The sequence below is a fragment of the Rhineura floridana genome, chromosome 2 (assembly GCF_030035675.1).
Source record: "Rhineura floridana isolate rRhiFlo1 chromosome 2, rRhiFlo1.hap2, whole genome shotgun sequence".
Lineage (NCBI taxonomy): Eukaryota > Metazoa > Chordata > Lepidosauria > Squamata > Rhineuridae > Rhineura > Rhineura floridana.
In genome coordinates, this window is record NC_084481.1 from 59,375,004 (window position 1) to 59,389,609 (window position 14,606).

At 39.1% G+C, this 14,606-nt stretch overlaps 1 protein-coding gene across 15 annotated transcripts in view; it reads left to right on the forward strand.

Annotated features, from left to right (window-relative positions):
• Positions 1-14,606, forward strand: part of NEB (nebulin) — a 293,643-nt gene that overhangs the window by 53,022 nt on the left and 226,015 nt on the right. For all 15 annotated transcript variants that reach the window (XM_061608784.1, XM_061608789.1, XM_061608791.1 and 12 more), the window contains 12 exons: positions 370-477; positions 564-677; positions 3,067-3,264; positions 4,051-4,158; positions 5,604-5,702; positions 7,718-7,822; positions 7,932-8,039; positions 9,308-9,619; positions 9,700-9,906; positions 10,731-10,835; positions 12,327-12,434; positions 13,057-13,368. In XM_061608784.1, the coding sequence (XP_061464768.1) occupies positions 370-477; positions 564-677; positions 3,067-3,264; positions 4,051-4,158; positions 5,604-5,702; positions 7,718-7,822; positions 7,932-8,039; positions 9,308-9,619; positions 9,700-9,906; positions 10,731-10,835; positions 12,327-12,434; positions 13,057-13,368 (1,884 nt within the window). The remainder of the gene's footprint in view (positions 1-369; positions 478-563; positions 678-3,066; positions 3,265-4,050; positions 4,159-5,603; positions 5,703-7,717; positions 7,823-7,931; positions 8,040-9,307; positions 9,620-9,699; positions 9,907-10,730; positions 10,836-12,326; positions 12,435-13,056; positions 13,369-14,606) is intronic.

Sequence of the window (14,606 nt, forward strand, 5' to 3'; positions counted from 1 at the left end):
TGAATTTCCCGAATCTTCATTTTTACATACTGTTATACTGCTTTACTAATTTTATGTTGTGTTTTTAATTTTAATTATATTGTTACTGTATGTATGTTGTATGTTGCTTAGAGACTTTTAAAAATATGACATGGTTTTCAAAGGTTTTAAATAAATAAATAACAGGGTCATATAAGTTTATATATTTTCTACAATAAATGGATGGATTTTATGCCATTCTCTTCCCAATATTAAAATTTTTACTGAGTAATGCCTCATATGGTTAGAGCTTTATATACTCTCTACAGTAAATTGATTGATTTTACATTGTATCTTCCTAATTTTATGTTACCCCTTCCTCATGCTATTTGTTTCTTTTCCCTGTGTCAGAACTGTTATAAGTATGAGTGGGACACATCGAAAGATAAGAAATTTGAGATCAAGATGGATGCCATTCCAATTCTTGCTGCTAAAGCCAATCGGAAAATTGCCAGTGATGTAAGTATTGCATAGAAATTAGTTTGGGGGTCGATGTGCAGTGGTTACAGAATACCGAAGACCTTTTATGTCTTATCCCCATGTAGGTGGAGTATAAGAAGGGTTATGAACAGAGCAAAGGGAAGTTAATTGGAGCGTTGAGCATTCAGGATGATCCCAAGATGCTACATTCTCAGAAAGTGGGCAAAATGCAGAGTGATGTAAGTACCCATTGTGTACATGCTGTAGTTAGCATTTATAGCATGTGTGCAGTGTGTTAAATTCTTTGCAAATATCACATTATTTAGATTTTTAGCTGCTTGCATTCCAGTTTTAAAACAAGAAGCAAGAATATATGGCTAATGAGAATTCCTAAAGATGTATAAAAGTTGCATCTTGTGATTTGTATCCAATACTAGCTTAGCTCTTGCCAATAAATGCCAGAAAAGTGCACATCTGAAAGGTTTTCAGGTTGAAACTTCTAAGTGGAATTACCTGCAGGACAAGTTAAACAAATAAAAATATTTTCCTTCACAATGAAGTGCTATTCTCATTGCCTAGATTGCTAGGTAATTGGGCATGCACAGATTTCTGACAATACAAAGGACCAAAAAATAGTATAAACACTCTAGAACAGGATGTCTCCTACAGTAACTCGTTCGAATTGCCAATGGCCTTTGTGGCAAATGAATTGATTTTATTACTGTTTTAGCAATTGAAATGTGCTGTGCTAGATGATCTATGGCTTAAATTTATTTGTATTGCTGCTATTATTTCTGCTTTGAGTTCTTATAAATTGATACTTTTTCAACTTTGATCTACACAGAAGCTACTTAAGTGCCCCAGCAAACTGAGATTGAAGGGCTAGTCTCCTAATGCATCACCAGATAATCACACGCCTTTAGATATGTTAAATTGGGTGCCCAGTATGGCAGTCCCTTGCTGGATTGTCACCTTGTAGTGGTGAGTGGGCTTGCGTGTTCTAATGAACCCTATGAGCGATGCCGTCGGGAGTCATGTACTCCCAGCAGGGTCACCCATGGCGGTAAGGTCAAGGGAGAGGAACCAGACAAAGAATGATCCAAGGATGTCCTCAACGGCAGAACAGGTGGAGGATAACAATGTGTATGTTACAATGGCTGTGAAGGCGGATGAAGGCTGCAGCAGATAAAGGAATCCCAATCATCGTGGTACCCATGCCATTGGATCCAAGCATTTCTCTGTCAAGATTGTGTGTTGATTGTGGTGCACCGATCTCCCCACATAAAACAAATTCACGCACAGGCATCTTCCATAACAAAAGTCCCATGGTGATCGGCGAATGGCAACGGGGGCAGGACTGTGAAATCCAGAAGCCCCTAGTCATGAACTGGTACATCAATGGTGGATACATTTTCAGATGGATCCTTTGTTAAAGACTTTATTTTGGAAGACAATCGTACTCGATCATGAGTTATCGCCAAGAAGAATGGCAATTGCAAAGAAACAAGCTGGACAAGTTTATTATGAGTTGATACAGCTGGAAGTACAAACCTTTGAGCAGTATTACACCTTTGTGCACAAGTTGGGGGGGGGACAACCACTTCCCGACTTTTTTTAGGTGTCTGCAAATAAGGGAGAAATAGGTGATACTACCTATGTGAGTACAGCTGAAAGTACAAACCTTTGTTTGAGCAGTATTACACTTTTGCATACAAGTTAGAGGAAAAAGAAAAAGAAAGACACTGTTCATCTGCCAAGAAGTGGGCTGCTTGTTGCAGTAAATAGCTATAGCACACTGTTGGTAGTCTGTCCCCTGTGGCTGTTTGCAGCAACATAAAAAAGGCCAGCACAACTGAGCAGAGCAGCCGGAAGTTGATTGTGAACCCCCACAGGAAAAAAATGAAAGAATAGAGGATATATTGGGCATGGAAAGAGGTGTATGAAAAAGTAACGATTGACACATCTACCTAAAAACTTCAAAGCAAAGCGTCTGCAACCACTAGTGGAGCAGTATTGTTCTCCACTTTTCGTATTATCAGCAGATTGGGTTAGTCCATATTTATTGGGGGGAAAACTGTGTGCTGGCTTCTGCAAATTAAGAGATCTGAATAGCAGCAAACACACAGTAAACCACCATGTAGATAAGCCCTGAATCCAAAAAGGATATAGAGAAATTAAGTGAAGATGCGAAGGGCAGTAACGACTTAATGGATATTTAGACCATCCATTTTTATGCTCTGGATATCATCTAATAATGTAAACTGTAGGAGTCAGGAAGTAGGCCAGTGAAAATGGAATCCTGCATCGGCAGAATCTTTGCTTTCAAACTCATGTAACGATGTCTGGCATGTATTGAAAAACATTCTGAAACATGTTGGTGGCTAATCCAGTGTAGAATGCCTATTCTGGCTTGATTATTTTTGGAGGTTAAGGTTCTGCCAATGTTGGTCTCATCGGCTAATAGTATGATCAGGATATACCCTATTGATGTAAATAATTAATGTATTTTTACTGTATTGCCATAATCCAAACTTTATATAAGTAAGGCGTGTCTAACCATAGCTATGTAAAATACATGCATTTTTCAAAATATTATGCTCTTAAAGGTGCATATTAATTTTTTTATAGCTTGAATACAAAAAAGGTTATGAAGAGTCAAAGACCAGGTACACGGCACCGCTAGACATGATTCCAGTCGTTCAAGCAAAGAAAGCGCAGGAGATTATCAGCAATGCAGATTACAAGCATATCATTCATAATTACTCCTATCCTCCTGACAGTATTAATGTGGAACTTGCAAGGAAGGCTAATGCTCTACAAAGTGATGTAAGTAGTTATGCTTTTGCATGCCTAGGGGTGCTTAGTTAATGAGCGCTTCATACAAACTCAGAAATGCAATATTTCCCCTAGGGAAAGAGAAAGTATGTTAGGTCTGGAAACATCAAATGTGAACATGGCCTGTATATTTCACTTGTCTAATTACCCTAAAATCTAAGATATTCACAACAATGCCAGTGATGAATACAGTCTGGAAGCATGTGCAAAGGCTAAACAAAGCTCAATCTGTAAACAATAGTGGATGAAATAAGAGAAGTTTAGGAGGAAAGCTTTTATGGATTGGAAAAACAGTTTCTCGTGCTTAAAAGTATAACCTGTAACTTACCTGTGAAGCAAAGAAATATGTCCATTCATCTTCATGCAATTCCTGTGTTTTATTGTCCTTTAATAGTAGTGATAGTCTTGAACTCAGGGAGTTGAACCATCAGCTTCAGGGTTCACAGCCATGCTGGCTGGAGCTGATGGGAGTTGGTGTCCAAACCAGGTGGGGGATGGTTGCTTTGCACATGGTGAATTGTTATACATTGAATTTGTACAGTGCTGTCCATGCTAATTTAGTTAATCTTTCATTTCACCTGCTTCAGAATTCCAGACGCTTAACTATAATGCAACATTACATTTATTTCATGCAGCCATATAACTGGTTTGTTTTTAGTTAAAAAATAGTTTTCACATGTTGTTTCCTGGCATGTAGAAGAGCTTTAAAGAGTGAGCATGCAAGCACTGTCCTTTTCAAAATCACATTACGCTTGCCATTTTTATGGTCTTTTCCAGGTTGAATACAAAGCTGACTACAATGCCTGGATTAAAGGTTGTGGCTGGGTGCCCTATGGGTCCCTGGATGCAGAAAAAGCTAAAAGAGCTTCAGACATCATCAGTGAGGTAAATAGACCTAAGCAGAGTCAATCTTCTTCACCCTGTTTTAGCTAAGGGCTACGTGGAAACAGGCTTCTGAACCGGTTTCTGCCTAAATTAGGAATCATATGCACAGATGGATGCTGTGAGCTTGATTCCCCAGCCTTGTCCAACATCTGGGACTGCACGTGTGTAACCCTTTAAAAAAACTAGAATCCTACTAATTGGCTGTTTGGAAAGGGTAGAATAGGCAGGGTTCTTTCCCAAATGGAGCATAGTAAGCTGCCTTATACCAAATTAGACCTCTATTCCAGCTAGCTGTGGCTCTCCAGGGTTTTGGACAGAGAACTTTCCCAGCTAAACCTGGAGATGCCAGGGGCTGGACCAGGGACCTTTTGTATGCACAACATGAGCTCTCTCATTATGCTATGGCCTTTCCCACTCTGTTCCCTGTTTCTGAGCCAAACAGCAGATCAGGGGTTTGAAGTTTTTAAAGAGCTACATGTGTGTTGTTCTAGTGACTGCACTTACTCTGAAGAGACTTAGAACTAGAGTAGATACATGCAGTTTAATTCAAGTCATTAGCAACACACCTCATTTCAGACCTTTGGTGCTGAATCCAGTTTAAATTATTGAACTTAGTTCCCATTTAAATCAATGGAATAGCTTTTCATGACTTAACCTGAGTGCAGTTTATTTCAATGGGAACTAAGTTCAATTAATACAGTCTTGATCCAACTCATAGTCTATTTACACAGAGATGGAAAAGAGGCAAAAGAGCTTTAAGCTCTGTCATGAAGTCATTTTACATATCTCAGAAATTTGGTCTAACTACACTGTGGGTTTAAAATGTACAATCAGCAAACAATTCAGTATCTGAGTAGGCCTCAAGGCATTTATGAAATTGGTAAATTCACTGACTCCAGTGGAGCATGTGCCTGCCCGAATATTTTGGAATGGAAACTGAAGTCACAACCACACTATACATTTAACACACTCTTATACTGCTTTAACAGTTATGGAGACTCTTGGAAACTGTAGTTTGTTAAAGGTGTTGAGAATTGTAGTTCTATAAAGTCAGCACCCTTAACAAACTACAGTTCCTAGGATTCTTTGAGGGCAAGCTATGACTCTTAAACTGGTATAAAATATATGGTGTAGATGCAACCTCGGTGTACACATTATATTGATCTCTGTTACAAAAACATGTTTCCTCTTTATTAGGATTTCCTTGTTATAGAAGCACATTTTTGCTGATGCAACCTATAATTAAGTGGTTCTTTGTGAAAAAAATTCTTAAAACCTCATATCCATGCAGGCAAATGTTTCTTCTGAGTAAATTCAGATCTGAATTATTTTAAAATCTTCCTTAATGTATCCTTTCAACAACACAAAAATGGAGGAAATGGAATAGAAAAGTGTAATTTTCTGTGAAAGGATCACAATTTTCTGTTCTTTAATATGTTAAACAGAGAAAATATCGTCAGCATCCAGACACTATTAAGTTTACACAAATTGAAGATGATCCTGTTGTAGTACAGGCTAAAATCAACCAAGCTCAAAGAAGTGATGTAAGTATTAGTTCGTTCTCTCTTTCTCTGTCTCTCTTTCTCTCTTTCTCTGCGTGTGTTGGCTAACTGGCTTTTAAAGTCATTATGGGGTCATTCAGCCCAAGGATTCTTGATCAAATACTTCTTGTAAATGGAGATGTGCCTCTCTTACGCTGGAATAAATGTGGTTTGCAGCTCTGTAGATAGACTTGAAACAGTCTGTAATAGATATATGCAATGTGATTCAAATTTTTAGCAGTGTGGCCCATACCCCATTCAGTATGCATGGTTTTGAGTGCCTTAATGTTTACTGAAAAAAATGGGCAAACTACATGTTATCCCTTTATTCTGTCTATGCTGTATGGCTCTGTGAGAGACATATTTCTATATCAGAACACATATTAATATTATTTCATATAATCTCAGCTCAGGGGTTGCTGTGAGACATCAGCCTCTAATTATAGTAGCTACAAACCTGGAAGCCAAACAGGAAGCACCCCATAAAAGAAGTATCTGTTATCACAGAGGTCTGGAGCCACCATCCCTGCTTTTCATCAATGGCTATGGCTACCCCCCAACAGACTGAGAGTATTAAAATACTTTTAAGCAGAGCTTGGAAAAGTTACTTTTTAAAACTACAACTCCTATCAGCCCCAGCCAGCATGGCCACTGGATTGGGCTAATGGGAGTTGTAGTTCAAAAAAGTAACTTTTCCAAGCTCTGCTTTTAAGCAGATTATTCTGTACTAGATTGTTAGGCTGTATAAGATCCATAGTTCACAGATCAATCCACTGCAGGCAGAACATTCCAGGTTGAATCCCAAGCAACTCCAGAGAAATGGATCAGATAATCGGTGGGAAAGACTTCTATCTGAGATTCTGGAAAGTCAGAATAGGCAATACTGGGTTAGATGAACCAATAGTCTGAGTTCATCTCAGCCAACTTCCTTTTGATTACAGCTTTATCAATTAGCCAGTTTTAAGAAGCTGATTCCCAGATTATGGTTGATATCTATCAGGGGTTTTGAAGGATATTCTCCAATTTCCATCAATGAGTTGAGGAATCAAAGCACTACAAGGGAAAAGTTGATATGTAGGTCTGAATCAGAGTATGGAAACAACAGCTATGTACTGAACTAGAGACATTCTGCTGTTAGGTCCCTATAGAGTTTGGGTATAATCCAATATCAAAGCAAGTGCACTTTTGCTCTTGCAATAGGACTTCCCTTTCCTTTTCTGTCACAGCCCTCATTCCCTCCCACAATTTGCTCCAGAAAATTCCCCTATCATTCCAGTGGAAAGTCTCTTCATCTGATGGATGGGCACCATTGGATGCTACCTTCTGTTGTTGTTCACCTAGAACAGGTTTGGGGGACTGTTGGTCCTCCAGATGTTGCTGAATCACAATTCCTATCATCCCTGGCCATTGGTCATGCTTGCTGGGGCTGATGTTTAGTTCAGCAACATCTGGAGGGAAAAGGTTTACTACACCTGACCTAGAATGTGCACACTTCTGGGTATTTTGTATGATACAGCATAGTGGATAGTATTCAACTAAATAATAGTGCTAGTGCAAGGCTTACTGCTTGTGCAATGGTACTTTCCCCCTCTTGTACCCTTGCACATGCCCTGTGCCATCCCCAGATCTGCTCTGGAGGGTTGGGAGAAAACCCAGAACAGATTTAAGGGATACATGGGGGAGAGAATGAGGGAGAATGTTCTGTTGTGCAAGGAGGAATCCTTGCACTGATGGAATGAATGATTTAGTGGTACACTGAATACAACCCAGTGATCTCTGAAGAATTCTAAACTACAAATATGTTGAATATAATATTATTTTCTTATTATTATTTATTGCATTTATATACCGCCCCATAGCCGAAGCTCTCTGGGTGGTTTACAACAATTAAAAACATTAAAAACAAATATACAAATTTAAAAAACACATTTTAAAAAAGCAATTTAAAACATAAATTAAAAACAAAAATAAAAATATTAAAAACAAAAGTATTAACCCTTCTTTTGATTCTCTTCTAGGTACTTTACAAAGCCAAAAATGAAGATGTAATTCATAAATATCACCTTCCAGCAGATGCTCCTCAGTTTCTCCAGGCCAGGGTTAACTCCTACAATATTAGTGATGTAAGATTGCTTTCAGTATATTTTTTATGCAGCACACAATTTTACATTTTAAAACATAAATGAACAGCCATCATTCTGGTTTCCATAAAACACTTAATTTCTTTTTCAGAACTGCTACAAACTGGGGTTGGAAGAATTGAAATCGAAGGGATATGACCTGACAATTGATGCTATTCCCATCAAAGCTGCCAAGGCTGCTAGACACGCTGCCAGTAATGTAAGTATTTCCTTTTCAAATAGGTATTTATTATAGGCAAAACCACCATCACAATAATGTGTTCGATAAGAGTTTACAGCAGCAAATCAATGTGAGGAACACAGCACAAACTGGGCTCTTCATCCAACCACCGAAATCAATGTTGGTTTTGTAACCTGCTTTCAGCAGATTTCTTCATTTATAAAATATATATGCCATCTTTCCAAAGTATCCCCAAGGTGGTGAACAATATTTGATACTATATTAATAACCAATTTCGGCACAAGTGAGCACATCCTTAACTTCTCAATTTAAATAAAGTGGTTCAAATTTTACTGTGTTGTGCCTTTTATTTTTTAAAACTGATTTTTCTGTGATAAGATGCTATAACCTGGTCATTAGCATACTATTCTATGCATTATTCCATATGTTGATTAATATTTCATTGAAGCATATTGTTTAGGAAGATAATTTTGAGTGATAAACAGGTTTGTTTCAATGAATTGCCCACTGTTGTCCTGGGTCAATTGTAGTGATTACAGCTAAACTTATATTTCAGTTATGTATATGTCAGTGTAAGCATGTGATAAGTTTAATGTGAAATGAGTGAATAAATAAAGCACCAGAGCCAAGCATGGCAGATTAGCAACAGGATGTGGTGCAGTAATATGAAATAAAAAAATGACACAATCTTGCTCGCAGGCTTACAATTTAAATAGGCAGACGCCAAGATAAGAGAAAGAGGGCATGTAATAACAAAAAAGAGACAATGAGCCGAAATATCTCCATTACTTAGAAAATAAGTAAAATATGTAAAAAATGTGTGATATATTAAATTTATTTTGATATATAATTAGTATATAATTTATAGTTATAGAACATGAAATTCAAGCCTCATAAATCATTGGATCAGTTATCTGATACATGACTTTAATGCAGGGGTGGGTGGCCTAAGGGCTGCATTGTGACCCTCAGCCTTATTTTATATATGTGTGTGTGGTGGAGGAGCCAAGAAGGAAGGTGAGAGAGGAAAAAGCAGTGGTGGCAAAGCTGAAACGGATGGAACATTGGACAGAGCAGGAGGAGGGGGGAATCTCTCTGAAGCTGATCAGTTTGGACATCTGGCAATAGCAATCAGTACCTCCTCTGGTAGTCTTTTTGGAAGGGAGGATGAGGGAGAGAGAAAGGGATAGAAACAATGGAGTGGCAGAGAGAAAGAGAAAAAGAGGTGACAGAAAGGAGGGCTGTTCACCAGGGAAACAATCTCACTTTTGATTTTGTCCTGACAGTTCCAGTATAAAAAAGACTATGAACTTGCCAAGGGTAAACTGGTTGGCTTCCAGAGCCTTCAAGATGACCCCAAGTTGGTCCATTGTATGAATGTTGCCAAGATGCAGTCAGATCGGGAGTACAAGAAATCTTATGAGGAAAGCAAAACCAAATACAATGCTCCACTAGATATGGTCAACGTTGTCGCTGCCAAGAAAGCCCAAGAAATTGCCAGCAATACCAATTATAAGAACTTGCTTCACCATTATACATTATTGCCTGATGATATAACTGTGGAACGGTCCAAAAACATGATGCAAATTCAAAGTGATGTAAGTATGTCCAAAGAGGCTTTAAAAAAAAGAAGGATATGTACATATGATTTATTGTTTTCTTTCTTTTTGTTACCCAGAATCTTTACAAAGAAGATTTTAATAGCTGGATTAAAGGCATTGGGTGGATCCCAATTGGTTCACTGGATGCAGAAAAAGCTAAAAAAGCAGGAGATGCCTTGAATGAGAAGAAGTACCGGCAGCATCCAGACACTATCAAATTTACCAGTGTTGTTGACTCACCTGTCATGGTCCAGGCTAAGCAGAATTCACTTCAGCTCAATGATGTGAGTAAGCTTGAGGGGAAAGATGTCAGAACAAAGCAATTAATAACATCTATGGCGAAAAGGGACATTGTGTAAAATGTTTATGCAAACACATTTGGGGAAAATAACCCCGCCCTCTTTGTTTTGGAGATTATCTTTTCCACCTTTTTTTTGAGATAGATCTTTACATCAAACACTATGCTGAAAATACTCTCATGAGGGAGCCACCATTGTCAGATGAATGATGGATGGCAACAAGAAGAGCCTTCCCAGTTGTTGAATTGCAGCTTAGGAATTTTCTGTTCTTGAGCAACCTCAGGCCTGGGGACCAAATGTGGCCCTCAAGGTTTGTTGCATGAGCCGAAGCCCATTCTACGGGCAGATGGACACTGTTGGTTTGCACCCACAATTTTTAAGGGCAAAGCTTACAGCCTGATCCTTTGACTGTTTGTTTGGCTGTAAAGTCACACCCGCACCACACAGTTAAAGCGTACAAACTGGAAAGTGCCGTTTGTTAAGGATGCTGGCAGCTGAAGTTCTGTGAGGAAGTAAACTACAGTTCTCAGGATTCTCTGGGGTAGCCCTGACTGTATAGATGTGCTTTAAACATATGGTCAATGTGACTCACTCCTAAGTAAGAGTGCATAGGATTGCAGTCATAACCATTGCATTGAGGCTGCAATCCTTACCACGTCTACTCAGAAGTAAGTCTCATTGAATTCAAAGGGGCTTACTCCCAGGTAAGTGGGGTTAGGATTGCACCCTTAGTTCGCTAATTATGTTCTATGGGAAATTCTCCTTGGGAACAGAATAGTTTAGTTTTATCTTGTTTTTTTGCTTGACAGATACTATACAAATCTTCTGGAGAGGAAATGAAGCATAAATACCACTTGCCTGCAGATGCCCCTCAGTTCATCCAGGCTAGATACAATGCAGCTAACATCAGTGATGTAAGTGGTTACAGTAGTTAAAGGCTGTGGTTAATTCATACTTCAATAAATAAATGTATATTTAGATGTTCAGAAATTCATCCTGATATTATTGAAATCATGTGGACATTGTAATGAGGAAATAACATTTTTATTTAGCATGATATGATGTCTTATGGACTGAGGCTACTCCAAGTGCATGGTGTAATGAGAGAAGAGGTCAGGCAGTTAATGCCACAACAGCACAGGATATGTGTACCCATACCTATGATGCCAACCGCAGTGCATCAGTCTTTTCCCTGACTCTTTGTGGGATTGGACTAGCTACCTTTGGCAAGTTTCCTAATAGGATTTTGGGCTCCTGCTGTTTTTTTGTTTTTACCTAGTCTGTGTCATTTATACCTCTGATAGCTCAGGGTTCTGGAGTGCTTGGAAGCACTTATGTATTTGTGAGTATCTTTTATGTGTCCATCTCAATGCCCAAATGTTATTGGCAGGGGAGACACAGCCAGAGGGTTGTTGAGCAATATTGAGTGTGAGGCCAAAAGGCGCAGTCCCTCTCCCACTACTCCACATGTTCAGTGAATCTATGGAAGGAAAAATCTGAACAGGACTTCTAATATCTTATATTTCTGCATTGTAGGCAACAGAACCCAAATATGGAATAATGACTTCCCCTTCTCTGCATTCAGCATGGAAACATGGCCGGCTGGTGGAGGAGGGATAGATCGCTCTGTTCTTCCATCCTCTACCAGATTGCTTGGTTTCTGGCTGTGGAGGAAAGGGTTTTCTCTTCTCTATGCCCAGTAAGGAAATAAAACAAGCTGGCAAAGTTGTGGGGCTGGGTGCTCTATAACTTCCACTACCTTCCTTAGTTTTCATGCTGGTTGGCAGCACTGAAGCTGTTCAGGCTGGCACCAGAGGGTTGGAGCTTGGTGGAAGCCAACATTTTTTTTTTTTTAACCAGCCTTCTAAGATGTTTCCTTGCTGGCTGGAGGGAAAGGAGAATCCTCTCCTTTTGCAATCAGCATGGAAATGCAGACTACTGATCTCTTAGCAAGCAAGTGAAAAAAAATGTGCATTTTAATAACTTTTGTGGGTTCATTTATAAGGCAGCTTTAGGTATTCCCATATTTCTTCAAGGTAGGATATTGTGAGTTAACCCATTTCTTCTAGGTCCTCACTAATGTGCAGCCTCCTTTAACGACTGCCTTTCTTCTATAATGGTGGGGCAGGGGAATGACAAATTTGTGACTCTTTTCCCTCATTTTAGATTATATATTGACAGTGCACACCTATATTTACTCAGAAGCAAATCTCCCTGATTTCATTGGGTCTTACTCCCTAGTAATTTTTCACAGAAATTGCAGCATGAATGTTTATATTCTGTGCGTTTATGACTGTGTCCAGATAAATGATCAACAGTAGTTATATGCACTGCTGGATTCTGAGTAATTAATTAGCAATTAAACAACTTGCTAAATATGCAAATCTACCTCTTTCCCTCCCCAGGCTTATTATAAACATGGCTATCATGAATTAATAGCCAAAGGGCACAATGTATTGGGTGATTCTATTCCAATTACTCTAGCCAAGGCTTCAAGGAACATCGCTAGTGATGTAAGTACCAATATCCACTCAGTTCTGTGTATTATCCAAAGTTATCAGAGTTAGTCTTTAGGATTTTGCCATCCTGGGTCAGTTATTCAAATCCAACATCCCTCACATATTTCTCTCTCCACACTGGATTACCAGGTTTAGGGGCTCCTACTCACCTCGCTTCGTTGTCTTTGACACTTGTTGTGTCTTGATGGAACATCCTTTGCTTTCCTTCCACCACTCCGTTGCGAATCAGCTGCCTTCTGTTGGGGCCCCTCACTCCCCCATTTCCTTCCTCACTGAATACACAAGTGCACCTCTCCTTGCTTTTACTAGTAAAACTGAATGAGTGATTGCATAAGAGCTGAACATAGCCTACTCCAAATCTCTTTCAGCTATGTCAGTCCATACAGATAAAATGTTTTGCTAAATATTCTACAACTCATTTCCCTTATCCACCCACCTAACCACCTAGAGTACTTCAGTCATCTGTACAGGCTCCTTTTCCATTTTAGAAAGATTATAAAGTTCTTCATGTCTCACCTAGGATATTGTTCTATCATACTAATACAAAAATGGGTCTTTTGAGTCTTGTTATCCAAGCCCAACTACTGTCTGTCTTTCTCTCCCATTGGAACTGTAGTACAAATACAAAGAAGCGTATGAAAAGGCAAGAGGAAAACACGTTGGTTTCAAAAGCGTGCGAGATGATCCTAAGCTTGTTCATTCTATGAACGTGGCGAAGATACAGTCTGAACGTGAATACAAGAAGGACTACGAGAAGAGCAAGACTTGCTACCATACGCCTGTGGAGATGGTCAGCATCCAGGCTGCCAAACAGGCACAGGATGTGGCCTCTAATGTCAACTACAAACATCTCATCCATAATTATACCTACCTGCCAGATGCCATGAATGTTGAGCTGGCAAGGAACATGATGCAAATTCAGAGTGATGTAAGTATTACTTTTTCAAAATATCACAGGTCCCAAAACGCAGTGCCGTGTAGCTGATGTTGAAAGAAATGTAGCCACATTTCTAAGGGTGAATTTATGCAATAATAATTCATAAAATACATAGTCAAACTGGGAATGGTTCGTGAGCTTCTAGCTCTAGGGTACCAAGTGTGTCACATGTGGGCACTGCAGTGCTTCAGACACTCTCCTGGCTCCTGCCACATCCCTTACTCCTCCCAATTTTAAAAAAAATGAGTGATTTGTATGTTATTTTGTTGGGGAGGCTGCTTTGGGGAGGGTGTTTACAGATTATTTGCCTACATTTTATTTGTTTTGGGTGGGTGTGAGTGTAGGTGTTTTGCCTGTTCTCAGCATTGCCAGGGTTTTTCTGTGAAATTGGTATCTTGTGGTGCCCAAAACAGTTTCTTAGATTTCCAAATGTGTCTCCAGTCCCAAAAGGTTAGGAACTCCGACTCAAGCTATTAGGATGGCTTAGTCTGCTTTGAATATTAGGCAGGCGCCATCTCTATCTTTTGGGCGCCTTTTGAAGACTTTTCTTTTTCAACAAGCCTTTTAAGTTGAGAGCTATCCCAGTCTGTGTCTGTGTCAGAATTGCTTAATATGTTTTTTAATAATGTTTTTAACCCTTTTAAAAAGGTTTTTAAAATGTATTTAACGCTGTTTTGTCTAAATGTATTTTAAGATTTGTTTTTATGATGTTTTAAAGTGTTTTTAGTGCCTTGTTTGCTGCCCTGGACTCCTGCTGTGAGGAAGGGCGGGATACAAATTAAATAAATAATAATAATAATACAAAGGAAAGGAGAAGAGAGGCACAGAAATCCTATATTTCTTTCTCTCACACCAGCATATCTTCTCTCCCATTTCTGAATGTTCAATTGCCCCAATCTAGCAAGGGCAAACTATCTGCACTGATGATGACTCCAAATAGGGATGTACATCGCAATGCTTATCCCGCCCTTCATTCAATGTGTTAGACAGGAATACCTATATGAAATCACGCTTTGCATATAACAAGAGCTGGACTGGGGCCACTGTGTAGGAAGGGGGGAAATACAGTGTGTTAACATGCCTTGTGGTGTTCACATTTATTTATAGTGATTGAAAATTAAATAAACTAGCACAGTAGAGAGGCGTCGCTTCAGATGCCACTCATTGCAATTTATTTTGATTTCCCCACCTTTGAAAATAGGCATGGTGGTTGAAAGATAGGCTAGTTT